The 18,642-nt window shown below is 44.4% G+C and overlaps 1 protein-coding gene across 2 annotated transcripts in view; it reads right to left on the bottom strand.

The window, feature by feature from the left end:
* The window catches only part of RBM6 (RNA binding motif protein 6), a 62,346-nt gene that overhangs the window by 23,898 nt on the left and 19,806 nt on the right, over window positions 1-18,642 (bottom strand). For both annotated transcript variants that reach the window (XM_064518619.1, XM_064518620.1), the window contains exon 6: window positions 14,261-14,334. In XM_064518619.1, coding sequence (XP_064374689.1) covers window positions 14,261-14,334 — 74 coding nt within the window. The remainder of the gene's footprint in view (window positions 1-14,260; window positions 14,335-18,642) is intronic.

The following is an 18,642-nucleotide window of genomic DNA, read 5'->3' as shown; positions in this document are numbered from 1 at the left end:
ATGGATTACAAAAACAAATTTAACAACCACAACCACAGTACAATCTAAATAACATAATCTCATCCTGTTTTATCGGCATGGTTACTGTCTCAGTACAAAGGACGCAGGGAAACTGGCAAGACGAGCACAGCGCTCTCTCCCTTAAGGTATTCAACTTTACACGAAAACAATCAGACAGGGTCAAACACCAAAGGTCCCTCTACCTTGCACATCTCCAGCTGCTAGTGGAATCCATGAGGCAGTAGCTTCTGGGGATGGGGTAAGGGGCCAGCAGCAAGACACCAGGGAGGGTAAGAGACCAGCTGGATGTCTTTCAAAAAAAGATCATCTCAGCCACAGAAACTGGCTTTTCACCCTGATTTTTCCATATGCTGGAGTTTTTATCTCCAGGCTTCTTGGCAGCTGCTGTACAAGAGACCCAGTTCTACAGAGCAACAGGCAGTGCATCTGCTCACCTCTGACAAAAAGCAGCTGAGAAAAGCTGTGAACTCACAAACCACAATCCATCTGTAACTAAACATTTAGAAAACAGAGCATGACAGGGAGAGCTGAAGAAATGAGAGCAATCCAGCCCGGTGATATTACAATTGATCTGGTGTTTCCTAAAGGAACACTAACTATAAGCAAATTCCTACAGAAGGACAGGAAAAAAAGGGCAGGGATGTAGAGGTACTTTCCTCAAAGGCTCTCAGCGTCCCTCTCCTGCTCCCTGACCATTTGCAGCTCAACGACCTCTTTTTACTGGCCTGACCTACTGGTATCCAAAACTCTACTGCAGAGTAGCTCACAGCCAAGACTGATGATTCAAGATATGCTGAGGAAGAGGATGGTCTGAGAAGTGGTGGATCTCTGGTGAATGGTTACATCACCAAGTGGATCCAAGCAGCCTTGCTATGTATTATTACATGTCTCAAGGTCTATCAAGACCAACACTGAAACAAATCTTGCATTGACACTGTGCTAGTGGTCACCTAGAAAGGAGGATGTTTGCCTCCTGAGTGTCAGAGATGCTACGGAGCTGAAGAGCGCATGGCATTACTTTGAAGCATTCAGCAGCAAAGCATTAGTTTCAAAAGTGACCCAGCATGAACCAGTATGGGGGCTGCTCAGAGCTCAAAGGGTCTTTAAGGCCAGAGAAGGCCTGAGACTAAGAGCCCAAAGAGGTCATCAGCAATGCTGAGTTAACAGGGCACAGCTTCAGGCACATCACTGATGGGTACATTAAACAAAATTGGTACTAACACAGAGCTGAGGCACTAGGAGAACTTAAGAGTGCTAAAGATGTACAAGACAAATATAACAAATCAAGATGCTATATAAGGATTATCTTATCCCAGACAGCACTTGGTGCCTCTTTTGAAACCCCTTTCACACAAAACTCATTACCCACTTACACTGAGACCATCTCTATGACACACAACCTTCCACTTCTGCTTGCTCCCGGATGGCCTTCCTCAGGCCTCCCTTTCTTCCTGGTTATCTAGGTCATTTGTCCTTTAGCACAAGTCACCAGTCTCCTCCACCATCCTTTAAGTACGTTCCTATTTCCACAGACACTGCATCTACCCTGTCAATATACCTCCTAATTTCTTCCTTCAATTTATCCTTTGATAAATTCCCTGGACACCGGTCATACTCTGAGCCAGTATCTTTCTACATCTCATCTCCCCCCAACTGACACCCTTTTTGCAAATACACACACAAGCTCCCTCCCAGACTATGCCAGCTCTCTACACTTTATTGCTCTGCTTTTGAACTCCAATTCACTTCCAAGTTAGGAAACCCAGAGTGCTTATGTTTTAAACATAGCATGTGCTCTGCTTGTCAGCACACACAGACCTGCTCAGAGAACACCACCAAAACAGTCAGTACAGGCAAGCTCCCAGTTACAGCTTCAAGAAGGACAAAAGCTCTGTGTTGCAGCTTGAGAAAGCAAACAATGCGCAAGTGCCTAGGACTTTACATGCTACAGGGCCAGCTTCGGGCAGTATGTGATATGAATGCCTCGGCAACTCTGAAAGTTTTCTTTGATCCAGTGAAGCACAGCAGACCCTTCACCTACCACATTCACCTACCTTCACCTACTATGGGGACATCAGGATTTAAAGGCTCTAAGGGGGCAAGTTTTACGCGTTGGTGTTACTGGCTGGGCTCCCGTTCCACAGCTGAGAGAAGTAGGGGTGGTTAAGGACTTGTTACAGGGTGAGCTAAGAATGTCACACAAGTCAAAAACCTGTGCTAGTGCCTAAAAGAACGTGAATCAGGTTTTATCCTCTATTTGAAGAACATACTTAGAGTTTCCAAACTGCTGCTCTGGTGCCTGGACATATTTCTCAATACTAAATAGCCACCTTCTTGTTCAAAGGTCGTCTCATCCCATAGTGCTGTTAAACAATATAAAGATTAAACACGTTAGCACAATGCAATCACACGCACTAATCCACTCCAGGCCCTTCCTGTGTGCTTCCCCCAGGGGGACTTCACAGTTAGCAAGGGCCATACGAAGCTGAAAGAACAACAAGGAAAGGCCCAACTCCTTACTTATATATGTGAAACAGTATCAAAACTTGTAGCACATTAAAGATCAATCCCATGGGAAAATCATGTTGGAAAAGTCTTCATGGAACAAATTTATTCCTAGATCATTCAGCATATTTGATTATGCATTTAAAGATCCCACACCGAAATAACAACACGCCTTTTTACCGAGACATTTAACCAGGAGATTACACATCAGTTCCAAGACAGCTTGACCTGCGTGGTGAGCAGAGTGCAGGATGTTCTGCAGAGCAGCAAATGTTTGTTAAGAGCATGTAGAGTATAAACTGGCAACAGAACAGTTCGCAGGCTCCTCTCCCCCAGACATGCCTCAAAACGCCCTTCTGCGTGCATTTAATTATGCACTCAGAGCCATCACTGGCAGCGTTTTCTCTGCAGTCAGTGTTCAGGCAAGCTCCCTGCAGGACATCCTTCCTGGAGCAGGAAAGAGACCCAAAACTGGGGTGCAGCAGCTCTTGTAGATGAGAAGTTCTGCCCTTGGAGATGTCATTTCTTTACCTCCCCAAACTCCCAGTTAATGGCAAAAGAGGGTGCCTGGTGCTGATTCCAAAAGAGTAAGAGAAACACCCAAGTCAGCTGCTTGGGGAAAGGCAGCAGCAATACAATGCTACCTCTGCTTTCTGAATGATAATTCCTACCACATCACCGTAACCGTGAGGTGGCCGATCCAAAAGCAAAGCACGGATCCTTACAGTCACGTTTGGACAGAACCGTAGGGTAACTGGCACATCTTCAGGTTGGCAGTTGAACAGATTTCTACACCTGAACAGAGAGAGCTCTTCAGGACTCTCTTCTCAGGAGCTGATGTAGGAAACTCCTGCTGCTTTAACATCGTTGGCCACTACTCGCACAAGACATCTGGCACAGTGTGAGAACAGAGTTACTTGAGCTCTTTGGAAGGAAGGGAGTTTCTCCTTTCAGCTAGGCTTGGGTGCAGTGTACATTGGTGCACACCACATACAGGCTTGTCAACACAGCTCAGCTCCATGCTGTGCCTGAAGGCAAGAAGATCAGTGTGCATGGAAGCGGTTCCTGCAGTAACCTTGACACCAAGGAAGGAAAGGAACATACCTCCCTGTTGTGTCAGAAGTGTCCCATCTTGGCTGAACCTCGTTGACCGGGTAGGGGGAAACAGCGTGCACAGACATCCTCTTAAACTGTCACATAAACAGCATGGAAGCTGGTGGCATTGTTATTACCACTTGAGCCTCTTCTGGGACTCTGTCACCTAGGGATGCCTACCATGAAGTGCTGAATATTAAACATTTTGGAATTCATTTCTTACATTTAATGACTGCCCCTGTACACACTGGAAGCAAGAAAACCAGAAAGCTAATTTAGTACAACGGACAGAGAAGTAGGCAGTGGTACAGGCTGAATATTGATCTCGCATGGTCCAAGCACAGAAGAATGCATTGCTGGGGGAAAATAAACCCTCAGTCCTGCTCTCTAGTGATATCACAAGTTAGGAAGAACCAAGCAGGTCTTCATCTAGGACCATAAACACTAAAATGCTTTACTCATCATATAATTAATGTACAGCTTAACACAGTCTTAGTGAGACCCCACAACCTGGTTTTCCATGTAAGAAAATAGATATTAGGTTCTGAGGACTTAAAATCACTTCCTCTACTAACTCTGCTCCTGAAATCCTTGATGGAAAAGTACAGCAAAAGTTTCCTTGGGTTTTTACTGCCATCCTGGCTCAAATTAGGTATGTGAAGCCCATCTGAATATTGATAATTTTCTGCTAAGACATCTACTGTACGTCACAAGATTTCCCATTGTTTATGAAAACAGGAGAGAAATACTTTGCTCTTGTTCTAAAGAAGATGCTTTCAGAGATCTAAATACTTACATCTCATGTTTACAGCTTTACAACCTTGAGCTTCATTAAAAGTGTAATTCATTACATGACACATCTGATTTTAGATCACTGTCCTTTGGGGAATCTGCTTTTGGAAGCTGCTTGCTCGTCCTGCACAAAACATGACTAACTGAACTTACAGGTGATGTGAAGTGGTGGAGGTGCAGAAGGACATTTGGATGTAATATCTGGTAGTTGTCAATACACACATGCAGTGCAACAGTGCAGCAAAGCAGTCCCTGAGGCAAAATGCTACTTTCCATCAGACATTTCATTGCAACAGGTCAAGCCCACACTTCACAGTGTCAGTATCTTCCCCGCTTGTCTTCCTCTGGGAGCAATCATAGCCAAAGATAGGGCAAACTAGTCACACAGTGGTACTGAGGACCTCTCAGATATCCAGTTGCTGTCCTATTCACACACACTGGGTTAAAGAGGCCACCAGATATGACGCAAGAAGAAATTCTCCCTCTCTCAGATGAGAAAGGAGGACTGGAAGTGTGTGCCTTTCCTCTGATGTGCAGAGGACAGTCCTCTCACAGCACCCTCTGCGTCCTTTCACCTGACATGTTCTCTCATCCGGCGCAGACAGAATATTAGCATTGCTCTTGACTGCCTCTGAGCTCTTCCTGTAGTGCACAGCGGGGTTTTGTGACTTTTTGTACGTATTAAAGCTGTAATAAGAGCCTTGAAGACATCCCGTGGCTTGCGGGGGAATGAGGTGGACAACGCTGTGTGCCTTTCTGTGCTAAGACCTGTTTCCTTGTGTCCTGTGACTGATGGATAACAGACACCATAGCCCATTCAGGCATTTCAGCCCGTTTCTCCACTTAAATCATATTTCATTACTAGTCAAGGACCTTATCCCCAAGACAGTTACAGTCAAACTATGTGGAAACAGAAATTCTCAAATCAAAGTTGCTGACTGCGCGCTGTTTCCCAGAGCTTTGGTCTTGCATCTTCAAACCATGGAACTTCCGTATTTAGCCTTTTACTTGAAAGATTCTCAAACTCTGAGCAGAAGTGGTAAAATTCAAGGTACTCTTTTTGAATGCACCCCAATTCAAAGAACCCCAATTTCCTTGACTTATAAGAGTCCATCACAAACTTGACTGAGAAAAAACAGACCAAACCCCACGTTCTTAAGAGAATTCCAGCTCACGCTGTCTATCATACCCATAGTTCTGTAGAAAAACAGTCTGACCATCGCTCTTCTCAGAGGAGGAAACAGTGCTCCTGCCTTCCTTGATCCCAGGGAGCACGCATAGTCTGACATTTCTCTTCAGCCTCTACACTCAACCTCTTCTTTTCCTGCTCCAAGCAATCCAACATCAACATCTCATGCATCAAGGAACGAAAACACCACCACCACTACCACCACGATAGCATAAAAGCATGAATGAACAGTTCTGATGCTGAAGCTAACATAAAACCCCCATCAAATGAAAAATGCAGCAACATTTTGGTGTGCTCACAAATCTGCAAAATAACCCACATGGACAAGACTTGCCTCTCAGTGCTATAATTGGGTTCAAAAGCCCTTACAATACATCTGGCACTACCCCGACATTGCTGGGAGTTGGCTGAGAAGGTCCGCCATCCCTTTTGCAATGACAGGTCTTGTGCAAACCAGTACAATAAAACTGTGATAGAAAATGATCTTGCTCCGGAAATGAAAGCTGTCCTGTGCTATGTGATTATGCATGTAAGCTGAACCCAGACAGACATTTCCCTCTCACTGCCTACATGTTTCCTTTAAGTAATTTCCGCCATATCACCACCATCCACTTTCGAGAGTACAAAGGGAATTTCTGATAGTGCATTGTAGCTCTGTTAATTGTCAGCTTACTTAAAGGATGACTTCAAAAGCATCAAAACAAATTAGCAGCATGAGTTCTACTAACTCAAATAGGAGCTTGATCAAGGGATTTTACTTCTTCTTCTGAAATAACCGTCTGACTACATACACAATCTATCAGTCTGTTCCAAGTGACTATTAGCACCACTGCTGATTTACCATATTCCTCTGAAGCATTTTGATAGGAAGGTGATAAGCACCTTCCAAATGCTTACATAACAATACATAACATTCGGATTTTCTACGGATCTTCCTATAAAGTCAATCAAACACAAATGTAAACATGACAAAACCCAAATAACCTGGGAGTAGGGATAGCCCACACTCTTGGGTAAAACACTGCCCTTTGATACGTATAAGTGCAGATTCACGTTAAAACATTTGTGACTAACTTTTCCACCCTGACACAAGGATATTCCAATAACAGATTAGCAGGAGAGGACCTGACAGTTATACAGAGTGAGCAGCATCTGCATCCTGCACATGCAGCCAAGGAATATACCCTTTGAGCTCAAGGCAAAATATCACCTACAAACTAAGTCAAAGGAACAGCATGCCAAACACCATCTTGTCCAGGAAAGAGCTTCATGTGCTGGCAATGACTGAAATAAGGCTGTTTCTTAGGCTTTGCTTTGCCAGTGAGTGCTCTAGGATATAATTTCAGCCCCGTAGAAGGGGTAGAGAGCAGGCTTAACTGCTGTGTATACTGCATTTCACATTCACTGTATACTGCATTTCACATTCACAAGCAAAGCTTTCATGTACCATCATTTTTACAACCACCATGCCAGGTCCAGCAAAAGGCCCAGCTGCACAACAGTGGTTCCTCAGTTTGAGCCACCAGTGTGAGGACTATCCACCCCAGCCCACCTTCAAAGGCTGCACAGCACCAGGCAGCACCCAATGGAAGCAAATGAAGCACTGCAAGTACTTGCATATCACATCATAAATCAGCCAGCCGGGGAAGACTGGACACTTATCTTGGCAATCACTTACGGATGAAGCTATTTAAACAAACTTCAGGTAATCACATTATTCAAATAGAACACCTAAATCAACAGAGAAATACTTGATAAACCAGATTTTTGAGATCTATGACGAAAGGAGGGATATTTCAGAGTGACACCATCGCACATATTTGTTAATGTCAACTAGCAAGAAAAAAGCAAGCAATCAGAAGATAACTGTCCAAGGACCAGAGAGAGAGAGCAGTCTCATTTGAAGGGCATGGAAAGATGTTTTACCTGGAATAACCTTTCTATACAGCAGCCCAAGTGAACTTCAGCACCTGGAACAGACAATTCTGCAATGGTTAGCAACGCTTGAGTCCAGAGATATCCACTGCTATGTCATGTGTCTCTGCCAGAAATCAGAGATACTAACGAAGTCCTGCTTAAGCATCTGCTCCATGATCCAAAGAGTTCTCCCAGAAGCTGTCCTCTGGGAGAATCCCATTACGGAGCAGCAGTTTAGCAGCAGCAATCCTCACCACACTGCTAAGGTGAAGCTGGAGGGGAAAAGGACAGGATTTTGGAAGAAGAGGAGTCAAGGGAGATGGCAAGCTGGGATCATAAGAGTAAAGCTAGAAGACGCAGCTTCACAACTCTTCCAGTTAAAAGCACACTTATTTTAAAATAAGTTCATTAGCATGGTTTGTTCCTGAGACAAGGCAGAACAGAGCTGCCAAGAAGCCAGCTGTAGTTTTATCTGGGTAAGGGCAGAGAAAACACACTGATGAGCAGCTATCATTGGCTGAAGGAAGGGTCTGAAGTGCTTGGCAGAAGATCTCATAAAACCTCCTGTGCCAAAGGGAGAAAGACTCAGAGGATTCAAGAGAACTTGAACAGCTGAGATGATAGAAGAGAAGAAAGTCAAGAGAAGTACTGTCGGTACAGTTAATTAACCAGAATTTTCTGGCAGTTACATTTTACAACATAAGAATCCCTTCTCTGCGCAAGGCAGACCTCTGAGATGTACAAAGATTAGGTCAGTCCTTCTGATCAGAGAAGCAGGCAGTGCTTTTATCACAGCACTACCGCAGGATATACATATGTAAACCCACACATGCAACCCTGCCACAGGTCAACACAGGCGGATCTGACCGCTTGGTCACAGGCAAGCTTCCGACCAGCATGAGGTGCCTCTGCAGATTTCCTTACTGGCCTGAGTGACTTACGACCCAATGACTGTAAATGATGTACTGTAAATGACTGTACAACGCCACGGTTAGCAAGACACAACAAGTGGGAATGAACAAATGACTGACTCAATGTGTCAGTCTCGCCGACGTAAGATCGGGACGAGCTCATGACAAGGTCAAATAGTGAATCAGACATGAGAAAACAGATCAGCTGTGCTGCCTGGAAATCCACTCATCTAATTACAAGGTAGGAGAACTTTCTACAGGTCACTGAGCCATGAAACAATTATTCCTTCATATGCATGTTTGCTAAATCATTAGGATGTTGATAGAGAAAGACAGCCTAGGTATACAAGCCTCTTTCCTCTCCTGACACACACTCTAAGTGGAAGACTCTGAGAAGTGACTCTAGAAATCCACATAGTTAAAAGCAAGACAGGCTTAATGGGGGAAAAAGAGGACGCACTCTAATGATACAACCTGTGAAAAATCCACACACCTAATATATATAACAAGAAAAACAGAAGACAACAATATTTCCAGGAGGAAATATTAAAAGCGAGGCCATCTCAAGCACTCCTAGACTACCCGCCATATGGATCTCAGTGCAGTTGTAGATATGCTCACTCATAATCACCACATCCAGCCACAGGTTAACGCTAACATAGGACAGAGTGACTTTGTCAAGTAAATGATGGATGTAGCTGGTAGAAATATACTTGAGGTTGGCGTTATCTTCCATTACTGCAGGCATTTTGCAGGTTCTAGACAAAAATGCCAGACCCCACAACTCAAAATATCCTCCCCAAAGGATTTTTTTTTTAAAATGTTTGGACGTGCATTTTCTCTCAAATCTCAACACGCTTCTTGCACCTAGCACAAGAGCAGGCTTCAAGAAATATTCAGATGCTATAGATCACCAGAGCTGAAGCTTTCTCAGGGTACCATGAGCTTCTTCAGTATTTAACTGGAAATCCATACAAAGTTGTGGCTGGTTACTGCAAATACCTTTGGGTCAGGAAGTTCTAGGCTTTGTCTGCTCATTAGAGCCTCTTGCAGCATTTAACATTGGCAGCTACAATGAAAGGCCCGTTAAGTCTGCTCTGTCCTAGAAGTTATTCTCACCTAATATGCAGAAAAGCACAGCAGTGAACGGATGAAAGGAGATGGGCTCACAGCAGGAGAGAGGCACAACTGATCCTTCCAGTTGCACAGCGCTAGGACATGCTCAAGTAAAGCAGGCACCTACAAAAGATCCCTCTCAGTAAGTAACAAGCAGGGCGTAGGGGTATCGCTGCATTCAGCAAGCAGAACCAGTTACACACAGTGGTGCATCTGCACCCTGCACGTGCAGCCAAGGAATATCTCAAACCATTCAAGCTCAAGGCAAAGCATCACCTACAAACTAAGTCAAAGGAACAGCATGCCAAACACCATCTTGTCCAGGAAAGAGCTTCATGTGCTGGCAATGACTGCAAGAAGGCTGTTTCTTAGGCTTTGCTCTGCCTGTGAGTGCTCTAGCACACAACTTTAGCCCTATAGAAGGGGCAGAGAGCAGGCTCATCTGCTGCATATGCTGCATTTCACATCCACAAGCAAAAGCTTTCATGTACCATCATTTTTACAACAGCCATGCCATGTCCGGCCAAAGGTCCAGCTGCACAACAGTGCAGAAGAGCAGTTCTTCAACACGTGTGGGTCTCCGCGCAGGAGGCACAAGAGCAAGTCTTGGAACAACTGCTCCAGCACATACCTGCAGACCTCCTGCCTAACTCAGGAGGCACACGTTTTAAGAAGTTCATGCTATAACGCTACCGTTTCAAGGGAAGGAGCAGGAAGCTGTTAGTTATAGCAACAAAAGCTAGGAAATATTTATGCTGCCAATGTTGCTAAGTTTAAGGTCTGAGAAAACATTGAAGATACTACTATATTGTCTGTCAAAACTAATCATTAGCTCCTAGGCTTCAAAAAAATTCTTCTCCTTCCATGTGCATCACAGGCGGCTCCACCTCAGTGAAAACAGTAAAATATCCACGTAACAGAGACTGGATCCCTCCATTTCTCCTCCTTCACCAGTCTTTATCATACATGACAGTACCTGAAGGGTACTTCATTTCCCACATGACTTTCCTGTACCCAAGAATGAGCTTTTTACGTGTGCTTCTTCTACAGACGGAGGAGGAGGAGGAGAAAAGAGAATTCAGCTACTCAAATGGATCCCACAGCATACTGAGAACAAAAGCCATTGGATATATTCCCAAAGTTGTCGCCCTAGAAGCCAGCTACTACACTGGGGGCTGTGCCAAATGAATGCAAATGAAACGCAAGAAGATAAACCACATAACATACTACAATCTTTGAAAACAAGAATAAAAGAGGAAAAGATTATCTAGGAAAACCCATATAGCTTAGCAGATAGAAACCCCATTTTCCACTCAAAATACTTTTGCCTCCCCAAAGGAAAAGCAGCTCATCACAAAAAGAAATCTTCTCTCATAAAAGTCACATGACAGCCAACTTCAGACAAAAGACCAACAGGACCATCACAACCATCAAGCTGAAACAAGGGCTGCACTTGGGTTCTGCAAAACAACTCAACAGCCAGTCTTCCCTACCTGCAAAGAGCCAGCCCAAAGACAGGACAGCTGGCAGCCGGCTCTTTGCTCAGCAAAACCTGCAGCATAACACCTCTGTTCTAACAATAATGGCAATCCATCGCGTTTCATATATGTTAGATTGGACCTTTGAGCTGTAATAAATTGCCACCACAACAATCAACAGGGAAAGCAATTAATATGGGGGTTATTTTAGTTACTTTCACTGCGGCAGTGTATACAGGTGGAAGGAAACTCCCTTACAAAGTTAGGGCATCATAGAAGATTGCTGTTTTTCTTTAACAAAGAGTATTTAGTAGAAAGACCCCTCAAATCTCAGCAGTCACATACACATGCTAGACTTACTGAATGGAGAGAGTTGGACCTGGTAAATCTGCAGTCAGCAAATTTGGAAATGATCTTAAGCAAATGTTGGTCTGTGCTGAATAAAAGAAAAGGACTTTACAATATAGGAATTACACAATATAGGCATGTAACCAATTGTTCTTTAGGCTGGGGCAGTTAAATAGGCATTGTACAGCATTAAAACGCTCTTTCTGTAAACCGTGCTCATTCCCAGTCTGTAGAAAATTGAGGAAGAGACAGGCTAGCTAGTGAGGTGTGAGGATGTCACCGTGAGTTGACATTGCTTTGCTATTTACGCTCTCATAAGGAACAGGACTTGACAAGGATAGTTGATAACCTTCTGAAAACAACTGAATTAAAAAGAATCTAAGTCTTAGCTAATACAAGTTTTGGTTTTTTGCAGCTTTTTTTTTTGTTTTTTTGCACTCTGTTCAGTTTAGGGCCAGGTGCTTATAGGCACTTTGCTGTAGCAATGGACCTAATCTGACCTGACTTGGATAAAACACCTGTCCAAGTATCATGGGATGCTCTATACAGGAGAAGGGGCAGGTGTTAACAACAGGAAGAGGAGGAATTCCCAAATTCCCAGGTATTTGGGAATGGCTTTTGCACAGGGAGACACTATTTCATGCAAATCCAGATTAATTCTCAATCTAAGGAGACAATCTTGCATAACTCCACTCTGCAGAGATTGAAATGGGATATCTGTTGTCTAAGGAGAACTGAACTGCATCACTCTCTGAATATCTCAATTTGTGTTTTATTGAGAACCGAAAGTTAGCCTCCATCCTTGCAGTCGATCAGATATAAATCTTACCAATTTGTTTTATTAAATTAAGTCAATTTTTTCAAATTCAGTCCAGGGCAATGTATAGAAGTGCACCTACATGAGGCAATCCTGAAGTTACAAGTCTTCTGACCGACTTCAGGTAGCTTGGATCACCCCGGGCCAAGAAGCACACATTACTTGCTTCACTAGCTACGAACTCCTATAGCACTACTAGAACATGGCCAAGACTGGCATGTGCAGACTGGAGATGATCTCCTCTAAACACTCCCTCTTCCAGGTCTGCTCTGCACGCATCACATGCACAGCCACGTGGGGCAGGACGGAAAACTGGAAGATTTATTATCCCAGCTGTTTGCAACATGTCCCAGTTAGGCAGAGCGCACAGCCAGCAGCAGCATCTGAATCTGTAGAGAGCTTCTGGCAGCAGTTTAAAGAAATGCCGAGAAGGAGAAAGGCTACATAACCATCCAAGCTGAAGGCCTGCTCTAACTGTTGGGGGGCATCAACGTAAACGGCACTTGAACGCCAACCAGAACCTCCTCCTGTGCAAGCGTGTACAGTGGTTTACTGGGCTTCTTTAAGCACTCTGTTCAGTTTAGGGCCAGGTGCTTATAGGCACTTTGCTGTAGCAATGGACCTAATCTGACCTGACTTGGATAAAACACCTGTCCAAGTATCATGGGATGCTCTATACAGGAGAAGGGGCAGGTGTTAACAACAGGAAGAGGAGGAATTCCCAAATTCCCAGGTATTTGGGAATGGCTTTTGCACAGGGAGACACTATTTCATGCAAGCAGAACTGGGGAAAATATATGTTAAGGTATTTGATTAAAAGGAGGGTCATACATAATCAAAGATTTCTCAGTGACAAGATAATAAATTGGGAGTCGTGGCAGCACTGAAGGGAAAACAAAAGCTGTCACTGATGGTAAAAATAATAGACAATTCTAGAACTTTCCCTCACTGCGTCCCTCTCCTCTACTGCTGGGAATGTGCCAGGCTCTTTCCCAGCAACAAAATTATTTGTGTAAAACATTTTTATAGGCTACAGTATCTCTGTAAGTGAAAACAGAGGCAAATGCAAGTGCTTAGTGGGACCTCCAAACCCTCAGCTGTAAAGACTCATTAACTCTTAAGTTTTTTGGACATGCACAGCTCTAAACCTGACTCATGACTCTCCTCTGCTGACGAAGAGACAGGAAATTCCACATAAAAAATGCTTTAGAGAATTGAAATGAATTCTTACTTAAGAAAATCAGGAGGAAGAAGGCAGGGATGGAGACAGGGAACAGGGACCAATCATTAACTGGCTTCTCGAGAATGATGCATCCTGCGGTTCCACGGAAAGAGGAAGGTGGTGCAAGATGGTAATCCGTATCTTCTCTGACCAATTCTACGCATCGGGCTCTTGTATGGTGGCCAACAGCACTAGCATCAAGCAACAGGTCAGAGTGAGGCTCCCCTTGAGTACTTACACACAGGGGATTTAAGCCACCTTGCAATTTAAAGGGCTGGAAACCTTCAGATTCACCAGGTGCAACTGCACAGAGGGTTGACCTCTTGTATGCAACTCCAGCTCGCCAAAGGACAAGATGGATATATCGGGAGACGCACAACTGAAAATCTCCCCCACACAAGGGGCATAGAAAGATGGGGTGTACAAGTCATACTTGACTCAGAGCTGCGTACCAGAGGCCTCACCTACAGTCACATGTGTATGTGTGTGTGTGCACGCACAACTGGGGGAGGCTAGCAGAGTTCTTTCCAACGGGATTTCCCCTATGAGTACAAACTCATCAGGGCCAAAGCCTGTATTAGGAGTCTGTCAGCTACCAGCCTCTGGATCTAGCCAGCGTGCCGACATACACTAGGGAGGAAAGCAGACCATTCAGTGTCCAGCAGCTCTTTCACACTGGCAGTTCTAAGCCTTTTACAAGTTTCTGGAAACAATATTTAAACCGCAGTGTTGTGTATTATACAAGAACACATCTTCCTTTGAACGGTTCAAAAAAACTCATTGGCTTTCCACCACCCCACCAAAAAGAAAATAAATCTTCTAGCAGCATTGACCGAAGTGTAAAGCAACCTGGTTGGCTTCCATGCATCCGATGGCCTCTTCCAAGAGTGAAAATTCCACGCAGACATAGCCATAGTCGTAACCTGGGAACAGCATTTAAATACAGACGGGAGTCGTGTTAGTGCCTTGTCATAAAGAAAGCCACATTTAAATATGCAATTCCCTTTCCCTCCAATGACAAACCCTCTAACCACCACCCCCTACTCCAGAATGAAAAGGAGAGAATCAGGGGCTATTTGGATGATGATTAACTATGCAGTTTATCAAGAATTTTAATAGTACAGTGTTCCAGCTTCTCATTATGCAACTCAATGACAGGCACACCCTTCCTTAGCACAAGAAATATATATATATATGTATCTTTTTAAAGCATAGTGATTCTCCATGCTAGTTTCACATTTTATACTACTTTGGAGGCAGTGTTCTCCAAAGCAAACGTTGTTCAGTCATTCAAAAGGACGTTGCTGTGAAGGTATTTTACATGAACAGCCAGCATTTTAACTTGGTCAACGTTTCAGAAAGAACAGGATTGCTCAGCTTTTACTATTTTCCCTTCAACACCTCCTTACTTTTGAAGTCCAAGTCTCTCATATTACGAAAAAGCGCAGTGAAGCAGGAATGAGAACTCCAGCTTTCTCATTTTGGCATTTCGTTCCAATAGATGCTACTGTAAATTTAATAAAGGGCGGTGTGTGTGTGCAGGGTAGGAGTAAGTTTAGAGGCACGAAACTAGAGAGCCTTTACTTTTCTCACTTCTCCGAAAGCTCTCATCTCAGTCCGCAGCAGAAAGAAGCCACTAATTTAATTTTGTATTCTAGTTACCTGTGCTGAAATGATTATGTCCCACAGTAAAGTGCAGGGTGAACGTTACCAGGAATTAAGATCATCCTAAGAGCTATCCTTGATGGTGAAAGTAGCTCCAAGAACTAAAGCTCTGAGAAACAACCTGAAGCAGCAACCTCACCCTTCACAAGCCACGGCCACCTCCCTCCAAAACAGTGCTTTCCAGATGATCCTGGGCTGACATACTTCAACTCAGGCAAACAGCAAGAGGAGAGCCTTGTTTCCCTCTTCCTGCCACTCTTTTGGCCATTTAGGAGGAGTGACAGAAAAGCCGGTTTGCATTGGGATTGTATCATTTTAGGCACCTAGCTGTCCTGGTGAAGAGCTCATCTCCTCCCTCCTAACGATGCACATCTTGACATGGGTATATTCAAATCAGCTACATATCTTTTTCGTATCGCTCCAACCCATCACTTTCCATGGGAAGTGAGTTACACAAACACTCTTTCAGACACGGCATTGCAGTCTCCTGGAAATTGTCCACTGTGTCCCCCAAGCCTATTCCAAAGGGCATTTGTTGCATTCACCACTTTTTCCTGCTCTATTTCTTCACCATCTTTTGTACCCAGTTACTTCAGAGACAAATCCATACAAAACTATTTCACTGTCGAACCCTACTGGATGTTTTTATTCTGGGAGCTCTCTGCACGCTGTTCTAACAGCACAAACCTGATTTTGCACCTTTGCTCTCCTAACTATACTCCAATTTAAATCTAGCTCCTCCTTTACATCACAGAAGAATTTATTTCCCCCTTCCACGTATTATTTTTGTCAATACAATTATATTAGAGAAGAATTTATCCATCCGTAGGCTTTTCAGCTCAGTGAAAGACGCAGGCCAGCAGCATGCCATCCGTGATGGACTGTAACTAAAACCATATGACATTTTCACATGAAGTGGACACCTGGAACTAGTGGTACAGTTTCAGATGGCAGAAGAGACAAACATAAATTAACCCAGCCATTCGCACAGCATCCATTGTGCTCTGGACTTCCAGCCACACTAAATCACCTTGGAAAAGCAAGCAGCCCTTTCCTCTGCAGGCGAGAGCTGCTCTCCAGGAGCAGTGCTGCCCCTTGCTGGGAGACTGCTCTGCATTCTGGGCAGGCACCGCTACCACTTTACCGTGCAGTATGCAGGCTCACCGGGTACATTTTAAAATCACAATCAAATACAGAGCTTGAGAGTCGCTCCTCTGCCTGTGGTTTAGAAAAAGGCAGCATGAGTGATATTTGTCAGCCTGTAAGACTCCTGATTCCCCCTCACGGAGAGACTTCAGAAAGGTGCTGTAATCAGCAAGGCGGGATCAGAACGCTGTCTGATTTATACGGGCATACAAAGCGGGGGCTCTCGCGACACAGCAAGATTGCAGTAGTCCTTACACTACTCGCTCCACCTCGAGAGGCAGCTTACACCCAACTGCTGGTGAAGGGAATGAGAGTTTTAGATGTGGATTTAACCAGCAAGACGCACCTGAGAGTGCAGCGCTGAATCTTGTATGTCAGACACACGCGCTAGCGATCAGTTTAAAAGCTGAGACCCTTGGAGGAACGTATGCTGCAGGATCGTTGCAAGCATTAAATGGAGACAGTTAATGGGAAGAGACTGCCATATTTCTCCTTGTGTGCTGTCTCACCTCAGCCCCCTGCAACTCCCGTGGTCAGGATGCACAGGAACGCAGCGTTCTGTGACGCACTGCAAGCCGGCCCTGAGCAGCTGGGACCAGGACAGCGATGCCAGAAGAGAGTGGCCTGGAGCCCAGCACCCCAAATGCCTTATGAAGATGTGCAGGGGGTTGAAACCAACCCTCATCCTTCCCCCACTCCCAAGTCCAGCCCTTCACATAGACCTGACAAGCATATCAGTATCTGAAACTGCAAACTAACATTAGCCTTCAAGGGTACAGAGCCCCTGCTCTGCTCCACTGCCCCAAGCTCCGCAGCAGCAGCCTTCTGGAGAGCTCAGGATCAAGCAGTTCTTTCTGGCTCTTTCCTGTTTCAGGCCATACTAGAAAACCCACCGAAATGGAGACCTGTGGAACACCAGGGTTCCTGCAAAACACCTTCAAAAGCCACGTTCACAGACTTTTTCTCACTGTTTGCAATAATCACATTACCCAGAGGAAAACACTTGAAATGAAACCAAGTGACTTGGGACCGCTTCGTAAGGGGGGACAGCTACAGAGGCTCCTGCCACCAACTGTTGTGCCTCTTTCCTGCATCCTTTTGAGGGCTGGAGCAGCTCTTTGTAACAGCAGCTGCTGCTGAGCTTGGATATTTTTATTTCTGAAACCTTCAAATGGTTTGCCTTAACGCACCAGCCCATGAGAATGCAGCAATTCAGCTGCTGCTACTACAAGCAGGGCAGGGAATTTTGACAGAGGCAGGGGACAGGCACCTGATGATGGCAGAAACCAGTACAATCAGCTTCCCAAGGCAAGCTGCCCTCCCTGCCACGGCAGAGCTCTTGGACACTCACAGTGTTGTTCAGGTCATAATACTAAAAGCTAAGAGATCAAACCATCAAAGCAGAATCATTGCTGAAGATTACATCATGGTTTTGTGACTCAAGTTGGCCTAAGTTCATGTGTAATGTTTCATGAGAAGATCATATGATAAAACCTAGTATCTTCTTCACTTGATCCTTCTTCAACTGACTAGTACAATATCACCGTTTCAGGATCCACAGAAAAGTGGAATGGAGTCAGACAGGTTATGTGTTTTGGCAGAAACATCTTAGCACAGATTTTCTATCCAAAAGAAAAAAAAAATCAGTATTTCTCCTCCTCCCCAAACTCCGAACATGCTCAAATATTAGTTATGCTGTCCGAATGAACTTTCCAAAGAGGGTACCAACAGTCCTCAAACACTTGAGCTCATCCAGTTTTTCATCCTAGCATAGCCATAAAACATGCATGTTCCCACCTCCCCCCATGTTTTAGGCCAGCTGCATAAAAGGGCATTTGTGCCTCATTTGACTGCTTCCTCACAGCTCTAAGTCTGCAGTCTCACAGACTCTACATGAGGGCTGAAAGGAGAACACTCGAGGAAAGTAATGCGCACAAAAATCCAGAGAACTTTATGTATTCCTTTAAGTGCTTCTACACACACATAATCCTTTATGGGTGATCCCAAAGCCTGCCCCGTTGTTTTCTGCACTGGAAAGAGTCATGATCATCTGATGCTCTGTAGTAAGGACACATATAGAGATCCAGGAAGCTGCTCTGCAAACATCAGAATAAGGAATGTTTTGCCTCTGAAACTGATGCATTTAGTGAAGTAAATTTTGATAACCAGTGTTAGGTCTTTGTTAGCATCCCATGGTTTGGCTAAAAATCTTGGAAGCGTGAGTTAACATTACTGTTCTCTGGCTTCGGAAAAAAGATCAATAATGGACTTGGGATTTAAAGAAAGATTTGTTTCTATACACATACAGTTTCTGCAGAACAACTGACACGTGGTAACGTGTTACTTCATGATAGCTTGTTATGTCAAAGATCTAGTTAAAGAGAAACTATGGTGTTTTTCTGATATAGGCTGTAAGCAGC

Source organism: Dromaius novaehollandiae, chromosome 12 (assembly GCF_036370855.1).
Source record: "Dromaius novaehollandiae isolate bDroNov1 chromosome 12, bDroNov1.hap1, whole genome shotgun sequence".
Taxonomy (NCBI): domain Eukaryota; kingdom Metazoa; phylum Chordata; class Aves; order Casuariiformes; family Dromaiidae; genus Dromaius; species Dromaius novaehollandiae.
Note: the sequence above shows the minus strand (reverse complement) of the source record. Positions and strands in the feature narration are given on the sequence as shown.